The sequence below is a fragment of the Microplitis demolitor genome, chromosome 9 (assembly GCF_026212275.2).
Source record: "Microplitis demolitor isolate Queensland-Clemson2020A chromosome 9, iyMicDemo2.1a, whole genome shotgun sequence".
NCBI lineage: Eukaryota > Metazoa > Arthropoda > Insecta > Hymenoptera > Braconidae > Microplitis > Microplitis demolitor.
Genome location: NC_068553.1, coordinates 17,771,100 through 17,787,476, shown reverse-complemented (window position 1 = coordinate 17,787,476; position 16,377 = coordinate 17,771,100). Strand labels below are relative to the sequence as shown.

Below are 16,377 nucleotides of genomic sequence, written 5' to 3'. Positions count from 1 at the left end.
AATTGGATGTATATTAGTTAAATATAACCTTTGGTGTCAATATAAACGCAGGACAGAATATAATTAGATAATGTTATTGACCTTGACAAAAAGCTCTCAATTTTAAAGCCCGAGTAACGAATAAAAATGGGGATTTGTGGCCGGAGAAATCGCTTAATAGGGAAAAAAGTATGTCCGAGGGATCAGTAATTCGTGGATCCAATAAAAGGTGTTACGATGATCTCTGTAGGGTTTATATATCGGACATGGCAGAAAAATGTGAATCGTTCTCAGGCTCATTGAAAAATCTGACTTATATTACTTTCTAATTCAATTTTATTTGAAATGATTCGTTCCAAAATTTATACTCGAAAGCAAAATAATTCAGACGATTTCGAATGATTCAAAGTGATTAAGAGTTACGTAATCTCAAATCATTCTAAATTAGATTTCTTAATTAGAGAGGATCGAAGTCCACCTCCGTTTTACGGAAGTCTTACCTCACCTATTTCAGGCATACTTGCTGGCGAACCAGCCACCATACCTCTCTTGAACCAAACACTACCATCTCAGGAAATAAAGAAACTCTGGTCAAAGTAGGCTTCGGACCCCCGTGGTATTCTTGTATTGGTCAACAGGTTGATCATAGATAGGTAGTGAGTAACCACCTCAATTCTTTTCAATCAGTATTTTTAACCAGGGATATTAACACAAACTTGCCCTCATCCATCACTAAGTGATCTAATCGATCTTTTTTGGGCGCCATGATTTTTTAAGACAAGTCACAGTGGGGTAAAGCCCAATTAATAATAATAATAATAATAATAGTTGGGTTACAAGTGACCATACCTCAAACTTTAAGGACTGGGTCAAGGACGAAATCAGGATAATTAAATTAATTATTTATTTAATTGAAAAAAAAACTTGTCGAAAATTTATTGACGTACATCTATTAGGGGAAAAAATAATTCAAGTTGAAAATTAAATTTACTTAAATTTTTCCAATTGTACTGGCGAAATTGTCAAGTAGACATAGAAGACTTGAGGACGTTAAAAAATATCACGTTCCTTGCATTAAAAAAAAAAAAAATTGGTAATAAATAATAAAATAAACAAAAAAATGATAAATAATTACAAAGCCAAAAGTATTACAATGATCGATTATCAGTTTACATTTATACTTAAGTAATTACATCGATGGAAAAAAATTAGAAAATACTCGGATTCAAAATTCACACAGGGCAATTACTTTTTTTTTTTTATTATTATTATTATTAGTGTTTTAATTTTAATTTATTAATATAAAGATTCAGCGTTTGAAGAACGCGGCCGTTTTATTTTCTCCAAGTTCTTGATCACCAGATCGTGTAATGAACAATAGCGATTGCGGACTTCGCACATGACCAACCATAAACTTGTGTATTCTTTTTCATCAAATTCTTGTACAGCTCGTCGATAGTCGAGGATATGGGGATACTTTGCCACTTTACTTATTATTTTCCCTCTTGATACAAAGTACCTAAAAAATTATTTAAATATTTATATTGTAATACATTTATTGATTAATACTTTTTAAATCAATAAATAAAATTACCTAGAAATTTGATCAAAGAATGCAGCAGCTTCACTTTCAACAGATTGAATTTCTCCAAGTGTTTCTTCTTGAATAGATACACCAAAATTATTACCATCTTCTATTTTAGGAATCATAAATGATATCCACATTTTTAACTATAATTTAAATAATAATTATAATTAATAAACATATTTATATTTTATTAAATTAAAAATATCTCTCGGTATAAAAAAAAATTTAGATCTAATTTTTTTTATCACATTTCAAAATAAAAATTTTTATTTTTACTGTTCGTCAAATTTGTGGACTAGATCTCTATAGATCTTTAGAGATCTTCACCATTAAAAAATTCATAAATTTAATTTTTTAATTATGGAATTTAAAAAAAAATAGCAAATTTAAGACTCTGTAGATCTACATTATTTTTTTCTGGCCTTGACTTTTTGCAGTTGAAAAAAAAAAATAATTATAGTTACCAGGTTTGAATCTTCAAGAAGCTGAATAATATAAGGCTTAACAATACGAATCATGTCACAAAGAGGTTTATTGCATGGAATCGGACCATTTGGAAGGATCATAACTTTGGTGCCAGTGACATTGGGAACGTCATCCTCATTGTCCATCCTCTTACGTTTATTCGTATGTCCATCCTCGGAATTGTTCAGGACAATAGGCTCTGGAATTGACACATTCAGTTCCTGATGGACTTCTGTCATGTCGCGGTTTGAAAAATTCGGTGTCCCCAGTATCTCATTTAATTTTACTATTTTCTCCGGAAATCCTTTGAGTAATAATTGCTCAGCTTTTGTTTTTAGCGAGTCTTTGTACTCTTGTACCTTAAAAAAGTACCAATAATTCAATTAAATTTATTTCATTTTTGTTATTATTTTTTTAGGAAATTACCAAAGTAAATGAATTTGCTGTCAATGATACTGTGTCAGTAAATACATTTTTTGGTAATTTTTTTTCGTTATTAAAAAATGTAAACATTTTTTTTTTTTATTAATAAAATTTTGTAAAAAAATAAATAAATTTTTTTTTTTATTCAATTGTTTCTGTCAAAATTTTTATGACTAAAAATTAATACTCAATTTTTTATTTTTATTGTAATTTATTTTAATAAAGACAATAATAAATAAATAAATAAATTTTTGATAAATTTTACATCAAAAAGTAAGTATTGAATTTTTTGAATTTTTAAATAAAAAATTAATGATTGTAAATTAAGCAGACAAATTTAAAATTATGAAAAAATAGAGTAAATAATTGAAAAAATAAAATTTAAAAAAAATGCACTTATTCATTTTGAAATTTTTTAAATGTGCATTTTTTCAAAATTTTTTTTTATTAATTAATATTAATATTAATAATAAATTAATTATTAAATAGTTTTTTATTGAGTCTGAATGTAGTAGACAGAAAAATTTTAAATTATTAAGAATAAATAATTTAAAAAATTACATTTTAAAAAAATGCACATTTAAAAAATTTCAAAATTGATAAGTGCATTTTTTGTAAATATTTTTTTTTAATAATAATAATAATAAATAAATTATTTTTTTTAATTTGAAAAAACTCGACCACGCGCTCAAAAAAAAAATTCAGTTTCTGTGTGAAATTTAAATTTTCAAAAAAAAAATGAATAGAAATTCAAAAGTAAAAAATTAATCAGATAATTAAAAGAGTAATTAAATTTATTTAATAATAATATAGACAATAATAAGTAATAAATATTAAAAAAAGAAATTTTTAAGGTTAAGGCTGACATCTGATTTTTTAGAGGCATTAAATGGAAAACAAAAGATTGAAATAAAGATTGACATAATAATTTAAAATGAGCATTGGGATAAAAAAGAATGAAAAATGAGTATTGTTGTAATTAATAGGTAATAATAATCCAATAATACCACGACTGATGGGAGCATTGTGACAATAACACAAACAAAAAATGTTGCGGTGTAAAACTACCGGTTGATGGAGAGAGACGTGAGTTTTATTATATTTTATTTAAATGAAATAAAAATATAAGTAATTAAATAGGAGCGAGTTTATGAATTGTAAGAGATTAAATATTGTTTTTTTTACCCTTGTTAATTACCTTTTCTGAAGTTGTTTCAGCCATTATTGAGCGAATGAAAAATATAAACTTATAAGTACTAAGTATTATTAAATATAACCACACTTTGGAGTATGGTTAAAACGTGCAACTTCAAACAGGAAATCGTTTCTCTTTTGGTCGTTTTTTCGTCATGTTAGAGTCTAGTTGTTGGGGAGTTTTCAGTGAAAAAGGGGGTTTGGTATGGGAATATTTTTTCTGAAGTTCAAATTTATTTTTCTTATTATTTTTTTCGCCAAAGTTTTATTTTTATTATTTTAAATTATTGGGAATAAATGCCGCGAAATTCAAATTCGTTTGTCATGAAAATTTAATCAAAGGAAAATTTTGAAAGAAAATTAAGTTTTTGTATATTTATTAATGAAATTTTGAATTATAGACAAATGGCGCGAAATTTGAATAATGAATTTTTTAAATATTTAAATATTAAAGTTTTAAATTTTATGGCGCGAAATTAAAGAAAAAAAGGTATTTTGAAAATAGAGAAAAAATGAAAATTTATAAATAATTTTGACTCACATTTGAATGACAATTTTGAGTAAAATTTTTTGATGTCAAGAAATAGAAATTTAAAAATTTTTATTTTTTATAAAAATTTTTAATAATTTTGTTGCAGAATTTTTCAGCCGATTCATCAAAAATATAAGAAATTTGAAACTATATTCCAATTTTAAAAAAAAAATTCAAATTCAAATTTTAATTTAATTTTCATAAAAAAATTATTAATGAAGATTAACCCGATTAATTCTTATCTTTAAAAAATTTCAAATTTTAGTAATTAATTATAATTAAAAAATTTTAATAAAATTTTTCAACTGTATTAATTTTCAGGAAAAAAACCTCGAATATTTTTTACCACGTGAAGTTGTAATTCACAACAAACCAGAGGATTGTTGGGTCTCATATTTGGGCAGGGTATACAATCTAACGGACTTATGTAAATCGTGGAAAGATCGACCGGAGATAAAGCCGATCCTCTTATTCGCTGGCAAGGATATAAGTCACTGGTTTGACGATAGCACTGGAGATATACGGCATCACGTGGATCCGCGAACTGGTGCTTTGGTGCCCTACTGTCCTCATGGACCCATTCCCGACGTCGGAATCCCCGAACCCTCGAGCACTTGGAGACCTTTAGATCGTCTTCCCTGGTGGCTCGACACTAAATATCTCATTGGAAAGCTTACGAAAAATCCGAGACCCTGTCGCGTCATCAACATGCTCACTACCAAGGAAGCTACCATCTGGGTAAAATATAGTCTTAGTTTTTAATCAATTAATTTTTTAATTAATTGCTAACTACTTTTAATTAATTTATTTCGGGTTCAGGTTTGTGAAGAAGAAACTGTCAGAAAAATTCAAAAGCGTTTCGCTTTTTTTAATTCAAATTACGCAGACTATTTGTGGAAATCGGATGACAAAATTTTGGATTTAGACAAAACTTTGACAGAAAATGGAATTCCTGATGAAAGAGAACGTTTTATCAATTGCGGGCTACCTGATGATTTTTACATACCAAGTATTTTATGTTACTACAAAGATTTAGTCAGATAATTTGTAGTTTCCGTCAAAAAAAAAAATAATTTGAATGAAGAAATCATTCGCCATTTTTTCCCGCCCTACAAAATAAATATAAATATTTATATATAAAAAAAAAAAATGTTTCAATAAAAGCAGCAGATAAATGACTGGAGTACTTGAGCGACGTGGATTCTGAGAAGAAATTCTATTATCTATTTTAAGAAATCCATTTCTTTGTCCTCGAGCTGACTCTATTTAATTATATATATAAAGTTAGCTCATCACTACTAGAACACGTCTCGAGGTCACTGGCAGCATTTTACTGTCATTACAATCCACGTGATACGATGCGCGACTTTGTACCTCACAATTACAACCATTATATCATTCCGTCACATCTCGAGTCTTGTATATGGTTAAAAAATTCAATAATTAATAGTAAAGCTCCGTTTATCTGATTAAATTTATTGTAAATTAAATCGACAATAAAAATAGACAAAAAAAAATTTATTATTTTTTTTTTTTTTTCCAAATACTCTGATGGGGATTCGAAACCAGAACTTTGTGATTACTGTCTAAGCGCGCTTTAAGGTGACCACTAGTGTGGAATTTTTAAAAAATCAATTTTTTCTTGCATAGTTCGATAGTCTAGAGCTTCAAAATTGACATCCTAAAATTTCCAGTGTATCGAATAGTTTTTTTGAGTTACAGCCATCTGAAGAGCTGCTTATCGGTTCTCAAAAATGCATTTTTCAAAATCGTAGTCATAACTCGGACAAATCATCTGATATATTTGATTCTTATAGAAGATTCTTTTATGTTTTTACGTACCATGAACTTTCAGTTTTTCATTCGAATCAAAAATGTAATTTTGCCAGGCCAAAAATCATCAAATTTCCGCGGGAAATTTGAAATTTTTTTTAATTTCAATTTTTTTCTTAGCCCGTGGGTCGTAGTACGGAAAAACCTTCTAGTTTAATAAACTTTTGGGTTTTTTTTGACTTCATGCACAAATATATGCTTAAAATATTCCATGTAGTTTTCTTTGAAAAATTCCCAAAATTTATTTTTTTTCAGGCAATCATGTTCCCCCTTAATAAAAAAAATTTTTTTTTTTTCTTTGAATACTTTGATGGAGATTCGAACCCTGAACTTTTTGGTTACGTCACAAGTGATCTCTAAATGAATAAATCAAGATATTTATGAATGTTAGCATAAAAATATGTGAAATAAAAATAAAAATGAAAACTTATGAAATGCTAGTATTTTCTTACAGATTGTTTATATGTATGAATAGATGTATATATAGATGGGTAGTTTAGATCAAGTAACTGGATACCAATCAGTGTTAGTATCTCCTTAGAAATCTACCTCTATTTAACTTGTTATATTTTATCTTTTCTTCTTCTTCTTCTTCTGCTTCTTCTTCCGTATGTGTTGTTGTCTGTAGTAAAGTTCATGTAGTCGTTGTTATGCGTTCTCACCGTTCTATTCGCGAAGGTGGTAAGTCAGGGTGCTGGTGTAAGCTATTGAGCCTTCTACCTTTAGATTTCTCGCAATAAAATTAAGAAACAGACAGCTATAGGTGGCTATATACATAAGAAACGTCTTGGGTCGCAAGACACAACAGTCCCAGGGACTACGATTTGCTGGAGGCTTAGTAGACGTGAACCCTGAACTACCCAGTTAACAAGAGGTCATTTGTGCTCTACTCCCAGGAATATATTCCTATTTGTCTGATGTATTTTATTGCCCTTTTCGCTTTTTAAAATAATAAAATCCCTATTTCTTCTTGAAAATAATAAAAAAAAATTTTTAAATCCATTCGCGGAAGTTTGTTATGTAAAATTATTTTTATTTTTATTAATAAGTTCAAAGAAAATGTCATATTTATAAATTTTTATAGAAAAAGTAAATTTAAAAAAAACAAAGTTTGGTTTAAAAATTCCTAGTAGTCAAAATATTGCGTTTGGATAAAAATTGAAAGAGACCTTTTTTGTAGAGAATTTAATTTCCTACAAGATTGATACTAATCATTTTTATCGTATCTTCAATCATTAATCCAGGATTCAAAGTCAAAGAAAATATTCTGCCCTTTTGAAAAAAAAAAAAAAAAAAAAAAAAAAAAAAATATATATATATATATATATATATATATATATATATATATGAAATATATAAAAATGATATATTCCCATCTGATTAATAAACTAGAGGAAGTTATTAATCGTTTGATGGTTTACTCAGAAAACTTTGAGATGTAACCTCATAATTCATAGTACTCAGCAATTAATAATAAGTGTCTCGATTGTGTATTTAAGTATATTTTATACCACGCACTGCAGTACACGAGCAACGGTAAAGATTAATAAATGAAATTAATATAAAGGCATACTATTTAAGAACGGAAGTCTCTCTTCAAATCTTGCTGTAATTATTTATAAACATTCAATTAAATCCATTTCATAGCTTTTGGTTCCCCGAATCAGTTTATTATTTTCGAAATTCACAACTGAATCAATGTAACGAATTTATAATAAAGCGCCTGAGAAATTTCTTGTTTAATATTGCGTTCCATAGAGAAACAAAATAGAATTTTTTTACGATACTTGTGCAGAAAGTTCAAATTCTTGCCCTGTGTAGGGAAAAAGTCGTTCTTTTCTTTTGTGCGACGACAAATGATAAAAATTAGCGCATGCGCTGTTCTTGACAGAAACAGTGGCAGAAGTTTGAACTTTTAAATGTGGATATGGTGAAAAATAGTATATTACACACCAAGGAGGAGAAATAAGACATTTTGAGCCGTGAAGATGAGGACTGAGACGTCCTAACCTCTTTTGTGGTGTGTAAACAATTTTTCACCAGATCTGTATCTGAAAGTTTGAATTTTTGCCTCTGGGAAGAATGACGCATGCGCTTATTTTTATCATGTTATCTAACAACAGAAAAAAACATTTTCACCCTAAAAAGTGCAGAAATTTAAACTTTCAAGTGCAGATTCTGTAAAAAATATTATACACACCTCAAAAGAAGGCAGGGCATCCTAATTTGCATGATTGCGACGCAATTACACTCCCGTGTCATAATGTCCCATTTTTCTCCCGAGGTGTGAAATGTACTAATTTTTTAAAAATTATATTTTTCTCCAAATCGTTTCGTTTCTATCACGAGAGTCACAAAAGCATACGAAAAAAAAAATTACGATGTATAGAACGTTTCGTAGTAAAAAACGATTTTTATGAAATTTAGGCAGAATGTTAAAAAAAATCAGTAAAATAGTTTTAATATTTTTTAATGGTCGCCCTATTTCACATATAGTTCTTAGCGGAATTTTACCAAAGGTATTTTGTTGACGTTGCTATTGTCCGGGATATAAAATGTCCGGTATTTATGAAAATATATTTATGCACATAGTGGATAGTAGATACAGAATAAGGATCATTGTCAATTGTATGTATATATAGTTTGATAATGGAAAATGGTAATAGTAAACAGCAAATAGTAAGTAGTAATAGTAATATATGATAAAGATTGAGAGGATATTGTTGTTGTTATGGGAGTAGAAGGAGCAAGTAGATTTAGATTGAGATAAAATCTTGGAAGGTATTTATAAAAAACAGATGAGACATTACCGTGAGGATCACGACAGTTGTTTTTGCTCACCCACTGCGGAACCTATGAATTATTTAGAGACAACATAGCACGCGTGTGCTGTACTACAATATATATGTATATGTATATGTATATGTATATGTATATAGTCATAGTTATTGAATGACATTAGCAGAACCGAGAACTCAGATGAGAGAGAAGAGCTAATGCATTTAATCGTAATCATTTAGGGACAAAGATTGACACAAGAATTATGTTAAAAGTTGTATTTGCGTGAAAGCAGCTATATATTTATATAAATATGGTGTATAGAAGAGAGACAAGAGACTGAGTTGGTCTTATATTCGTAGATAATAAATGCGAGTTGAGAAAACAGTGGGAATGCCAAGTACGATTGGCATTGCCCATAAAGACGTCCACCATCGACCTGAATCTGTATGTCTTCTTGTCTTTATTCCCAGAAATATGTCGTATTTGCTATTTACTTCAGCTTGTTGCGCTCGATATGTGATTATACAAGTGTGCATGTATGTGTTCTCTAACTGCATGAAATGACGTATCCAATATAGCGGTATCTATTTGATCAATCGATTTGGAACGACACAAATGTCTTGATATATCATTTTTTTGATCATTAGATGAAATTATGGTTTTTATGGGTTTTTTTTTTGGGTTTGTCTTAGTATATAGGTTAGAAGTAACGTTTTTGGCCAGTTTTTGACACTTGGAAAATTTGAATAATATGATGTGTTCACGGAAAAAAATGATGCTCAAAATTTTAAGTTTGTAGTTTGTTTTCGACTTGAAATTAGTATATTCGATACTAATATCAAATCAAGATCATTGTATATATTACAAAATGGCTATTATTTATATTAAAATTTGATACACATAGAAGAGCTAAATTTGTAAATTCGTATATTAAAATTAATATGAAAAAGAATCGATAAATTGATATCTACAGTTATTACTATTCAAATAAACAGAAAAATTTTAAAAATGAGGAACCGAAAAATTAGTAAACGTACATATTAATATATAAAGATCTAGTATACGAATTTTTCATTTTATTATTTACCATTTATTCGATATATGTATACAATAAATTAATTTATAATAACGAATAAATAACATTTTATATTAATTATTAGTCAATGGGATAGAATTTATAAAATAAGAGTTTAAAATTTTAGGTATTTTTATGAGCAACAAAATCAGTATCTAGTATACTAATTTTTCATTTTATTATTTACCACTTATTCGATTTATGTATATTGTAAATTAATTTATAATGATGAATAAATGATATTTTAAGCTAATAATTGATCAGTGACATCGAATTTATAAAATAAAAGTTTGTAACTTTTGGAATTTTCGGCTGGATAAATCAGTATCTAAGATAACAATTCTTAATTTTACCAATCATTACTTTTTAATAGATTATGCCATAAATTAATTAGCTTTCATTAATAAGTGACGTATTATACCTAAAAGTAATAATATTTCCTTACTTTTTAAAATAATTGACAGCAGGAATCTACAAAAATTAGTAAACTACTTTGCATTAAGCACATAATAGTACTAATTATTGATAACAGATTCCACTTTTTATTCTGTATATTTTTTAAAAATCTTAATACCAAAAATTCTTAAAAAATCGCTTCGAAAATTAAAAATGTAATTTTTTAATTCAGATCTTAACAAAATAAATTTTGAAAAAATCGATCCGACCAATACATCGATTTAGTATTAAATATATAAATATGGAATAAAAAATCCAATATGAAGATTTCACATCTTAATAAAAAATTTCGCCACAGCAATTAAAATTAAACGATTAAAAAAAATAATTAAAAGCGATAAATAATGATCTGAAGACCATATTAATTATAAGAATGAATGAAATTTTTGAAAGGTCCATATTGTTAAAAACGATAATTATTGTAAAAAAATCTCTACCTTGGCATAAATACAATAGTTCTTAGAAACGTCCAATCACGGATAGTAAAGTGTTGCATTGTGTTTAGTTATAAAGATTAAATTATAGGAATGGTCTATAGTAAAGAGCTTGATGGTTCTGGTCCAGAGAAACAGATGTGCAATTAATGTTTAATAAAAGTGGGTCAATTAGGTAGGGTTCGCTTGGGTCACGCCTATTACGTGCGTATTATCTTGATTAAACTAGTGTCTTATAATATACATACTCGAACACGGACATAGACACGGACACGGACACGGTTTATGTTTAATACTATTTAATACTTTACACAATCGATTGTGTACCAGGTCTTGACCTGGACGTGACAGCAACACTGCACAGTATTTTTATTAAAACATATATGTATATATATATAAATATATATATCACGTTACCACGCGTTCTACTCTACCCTACTGTACTCTCAATCAATATTATGTATAATAATAATTATTATCATATATTTTTAATTTAATTTAATTAATTAATTTTGAAAAATGAAATATCAACGATTTATTATTTATGTAGGAATTCATTCTATATAAATTAGCTGTACTGGATAGAATGTGCTGTGATATCTTTTAAAGGTCTTATGCACAATAATCGAGCTCCAGGAAGTACTTGAACGTGCCTAGACGACGATTTCTTTGCTGTTGAAAATTAAATCCTTGGAAGTATTATAGTATACGTGTATATTTAATATAAATGTTATTATTATTATTTAATTATATATCGGGTTACTATATTATTTATTTTATAATTTATATATTTTCTAAATGTCTGACTTGAATTTTCTTAGAGATTTTCGGAGTTTTGTTTTGTTTTTTAAACTTGTGGCTAAACTATGGGATTTATGGCAAAGGTGATAAGGACCTTTTTTGTAGGAAATTTAATTTCCTATAAAGTTGATTCTTATGGTTTTTATCATATCTTTAATAAATAAGCCAGAATTCGGATTCAAAGTTTTGGTAAAAAAAATAGTTTAATTTTTTATGGAAATTTTTGGAGTTTTATTTTATTTTTTAAATTTATGGCCGAACTATGGGATTTATAGCAAAGGTGATAAGGACCTTTTTTGTAGGAAATTTAATTTCCTATAAAATTGATTCTGTTCACTTTTATCATATCTTCAATAAATAACCCGGAATTTGTATTCAAAGTTTTGGTAAAAAAATATTTGAATTTTGATGGAAATTTTAGTTTTGTTTTAAAAATTCCTGGCGCCATAAGTAATGGATTTATGAAAAAGTTTATAAGGACCTTTTTTTGTAGGAAATTAAATTTCTTAAGAAATTGATTATAATCATTTTTGTGATATCTTCAATAGTTAAGCCATAATTTTGATTACAAACAAAAAAAGGACAGGAAAATTTTTTCCCATGAAATTTATTTATTAAAATAAAAATTAAAAAATTCAGTGAATTAAATACTTAAAAAATTGAACGGTACAAGTTAATGCAAGTCCAAGTGTTGATTAAATTTAAATTCAAGGTAAAAAAAATATGAGATAATATATAAAGCCGTGATTTGCATTTTTTTCCCTATACCCTTAAGCAAACACGCAACAGTTAAATAAAATTTAAGTGTACAAAGTACACGAAGATCAGAGGAAGAAAGAGAAGACGCAGATTAAGTGGATTTTCGATGTTGGTCATGGGAAAATCACAACATACAATCCAACTTCTTCCTCTTCTTCTTCGTCCTCTTCCTTTTCTTGTTCGAATTTTTTATATTTCTTGCCGGCATTAAATGACCCATGTACACGGTTAATTTTTATCAAGTACATAAATGTGTGCAATACAATAACATTTACAATTATAAGGATGTAGCTGACCTTGTCTCGTTACGCGTCTTCATTAATTTACCGCCCGAGGGACTGAATTAACGCTCACATTTAGCCACAAACAAAGAGATGATAACGACAAATCTTAAACTCACCGGCTCTTTATTATTGTTTAATAAAAGTCACTGGGTATTTTAATCTCTTCCCATTCTCCACATGTGAATTTATAGAGTGTCGCATTAATTTATTTTATTTCTTTATTTTTATATACTTTAAGAGCAACGATTAATTGAGGAATTCATTTGTCCGCAAACAACTCGGACACTTTGTTTAATGGGAAAAAATAAAACAAATTATTTTACTTTTTTTCTACATACTTGTAAAGATTGCTAACGGAAGTAACGTATTTGGAGTCGTTTGTATGATGAAAATGGAATTTATGTGTACTTGGGTAAGACGGCCTTGACTTTGTGACTTATTTAAATTTATTTTTTAATACATAATACATTAGCTAATTATTTTTTTTAATTGGGTCCACTTCTAAACGAGGGTGTGTCAAAAAAAGTCTAAATTTTTTTTTTTTGTACAAAACTTTTAAATTAAATATAAAATTTAAAAATCATTATTTTAAAAATTTATAATCAGAATAAAATAAAAAAAAATTAAATTAGGATATGGCTTTAAAAAAAAAAAAAAAAGAATATTATGTTCAAATTTTATTAGAAATTGAATCAAAAATATGCGGAAGGGCAAATTGGGCGCCATTTTTGAAACAGAAAATTTTTTTTATTATGGCCCATTTTACCTCAAAATCAGTATGTCGCGTTATCAATTAAATTATTCAGATAACAAAGATTTCAAATTTTTTTAGAAATTGAATAAAAAATATGTAGAAGGGCAAATTCGGCGCCATTTTTGAAACAGAAATTTTTTTTATTATGGCCCATTTTACCTCAAAATCAGTATGTCGCGTTATCAATTAAATTATTCAGATAACAAAGATTTAAAATTTTTTTAGAAATTGAATAAAAAATATGTAGAAGGGCAAATTGGGCGCCATTTTTAAAACAGAAAATTTTTTTTATTATGGCCCATTTTACCTCAAAATCAGTATGTCGCGTTATCAATTAAATTATTCAAATAACAAAGATTTAAAATTTTTTTTTTTTTTTATGAAATTTTTTAATTGAATGCATTTTATTAGTTGACCGATTTGCCCTCTCCCTAATGAAAAAATTTGAAGCGAAAAAAATAATAAAATTTTTTTCTAAGACAAAAAATGTCGAATTAGGCTCAAAAATCCTCAAAATTGAACCGACTAGGCTTGAAAATTTTCGAAAAAAGGCCGACTTCATTTATTAGCCAATTTTCGGTCTGTTTATAAAGAACACCAACAAAATTTTACTGCCTTAGAGATTTCGGCCGAATATAACTTTTTCGGCGGAAAATTATTACGCGGGAAATTTAAAAAACGGTAAATATTTTGAATCGAAAAATTTTTCTTCTAAAATAGCTGCTCACTTTGTCTCGGGTTAGTATAGACATACATGGATATAAACGTGTAATATATATGTAAGAAAATACATAATTGCAAGCATGAATGTTTGTATAAACGTATGAACATAAATTACGCTGCGTGTCAAACGTTTGCGAAAAAGTAAACGAACACTTGTACGCGATTTAAAAAATGTTTTTTTTGACTTATTATAAATACGCATATTTACACAGCGTTTTTTTATTATAGATGTTAGTAACTTATATGTTAGTTTCGGGGAAATATGAGCTATAATACCAACGAACTGCGATTGTTTGATTATTTATTCTGTTACCAGTAATTCATATTTATTTTTTACTTTATTCTCAGAACGCTAATTTTTTTCTAACCTAAAAAACTACGCAGACTATTATAGCTTTGGCATAAATTCCGTAGAGATCAAAGGGAAGATTTTCAAAAATAAAATCCCGCCATTTTTGGGAACGAAAAAACAGACGGTAAAAATTCACGAGTTTTTCAATTTTGAAAGATATACGGTAAAAATTATTTTTAACTTGCAAGAAGGTTTTAAATTATTAATTTTTTAATTAGCTGTATGAATAGTCACAGTGCTCAATACTTGCTACAAATTTTTTAATATTTTTAAGATAGCTAAGTAGTCAAAATGGCCAAAAATCGTGTTCCCGGTCAAAAAAATCGACCTAGAAAATCTAATTATTGCTCTATCAAGCTAAAAATTGGTTTGGAAGTAGATCTCGATGCCCTCGATCAAAATCAAGCAAAGTATGAACTAAGATTCCATATTGAAGCCATCCAGGGGGTCCCTAAGTGGTCAAAATGCCCAAAAATCGTGTTCCCGGTCAAAAAAATCGACCTAGAAAATCTAATTATTGCTCTATCAAGCTAAAAATTGGTTTGGAAGTAGATCTCGATGCCCTCAATCTAAATCAAGCAAAGTATGAACTAAGATTCCATATTGAAGCCATCCAGGGGGTCCCTAAGTAATCAAAATGCCCAAAAATCGTGTTCCCGGTCAAAAAAATCGACCTAGAAAATCTAATTATTGCTCTATCAAGCTAAAAACTGGTTTGGAAGTAGATCTTGAATGTCTGAATCAAAATCACGTGGAGTATGAACTAAGATTCCATATTGAAGCCATCCAGGGGGTCCCTAAGTGGTCAAAATGCCCAAAAATCGTGTTCCCGGCCAAAAAAATTGACCTAGAAAATAGATACCTCTTATAATAATACCTACACTCGAGTCGCTCGTTTTAAAACTAATATAGTTTTTATATGATTTATCAATGTTCAAGTAAATTCATTTAAATACAATGGAGACATCAATTAAATCATCTAATCAAAAAAAGTTTATTGTACATATAATTTTCAAATACGATATAAAAATTAAAACAATCACAGACTTTCTTTTAGTGTCAATAATGGGGGCTTCTACCTTAGTGCACTTTCGTAAGCTTCTGAATATTCTAAATAATCAAGAGTAGAAATAATTTTTTAATTTCGTAAAGTTTCTTATTGCGCAGAAAAATAAATCATAGACCTCTTTCGACATAAATTTAATTTTAATTTGACTATCCATATTTTTTAATTAATTATCGACTTTGAATATTTCGTAACTCGTATGCTAATTACTCATAAATAATCATAGTTAATTTTTTTTTGATTAAAAAAAAAAATGTAATTATTATTATGAACACGCAGTTTGTACAGAAGCACTTGCAATTATTAAAATTTACTTCTTGCTCCTAAGTCCCAACTCACAACATTCCTGGTCTCAGATTACTGGACACTCTTATGTTTGAATTATATCATAAGTATTTAAATTAAAAGTTATTAACAGTAACGCGAAATAAAAATAATTGCCGCGTTACAACTACAATATGAATAATAAAATAAAATGTTATTTATTTTTTGTTTTTTTAAAAATAATTTATAAGTGAGACAAAGATGGAGTGTAAATATAATCGAAGGGAAGAGTTCTTTTACCTCCTGGTGTGCAATCTACAGCCAGTATACACTAGGGTGCACAGAAACTGCACATATGTAATGTTAAATGGTCTTAGTTGGGCGCAGCAGCAACAGCAGTTAGTTGTAAATAATAAATATTATTTTTAAATGGATTTTCTCACTACATGTCTAGTTTACGAGCGGCTTGTGACATTTATTTTTTTAAATCTAATGCTTGGATGGTTAATTATTTTTAATGACAATTTTATTTTTGTTTTTAATAACGGAAAAGATAATAATGTCCGGGAAATAATTTTTAGATCTAGCCAGTAGATCTATTTAGATTTTTTTTA

At 27.9% G+C, this 16,377-nt stretch overlaps 1 protein-coding gene across 3 annotated transcripts in view; it reads right to left on the bottom strand.

Annotated features, from left to right (window-relative positions):
* Positions 1 to 900: 900 nt before the first annotated feature.
* The window catches only part of LOC103574980 (proteasome activator complex subunit 3), an 81,035-nt gene continuing 65,558 nt past the window's right edge, over positions 901 to 16,377 (bottom strand). Inside the window, exons 1-4 of one of the 3 annotated variants that reach the window (XM_008554558.2) lie at positions 3,654 to 3,792; positions 2,032 to 2,391; positions 1,574 to 1,710; positions 901 to 1,498 (exon numbers count right to left, since the gene is read on the bottom strand). In XM_008554558.2, the coding sequence (XP_008552780.1) occupies positions 1,276 to 1,498; positions 1,574 to 1,710; positions 2,032 to 2,391; positions 3,654 to 3,677 (744 nt within the window). In that variant the 5' untranslated portion in view covers positions 3,678 to 3,792 and the 3' untranslated portion in view covers positions 901 to 1,275. Of the gene's footprint in view, positions 1,499 to 1,573; positions 1,711 to 2,031; positions 2,392 to 3,462; positions 3,553 to 3,653; positions 3,793 to 16,377 lie in introns of those variants that run through there. The other 2 variants (XM_008554559.2, XM_053741751.1) reach the window with 2 other exon arrangements.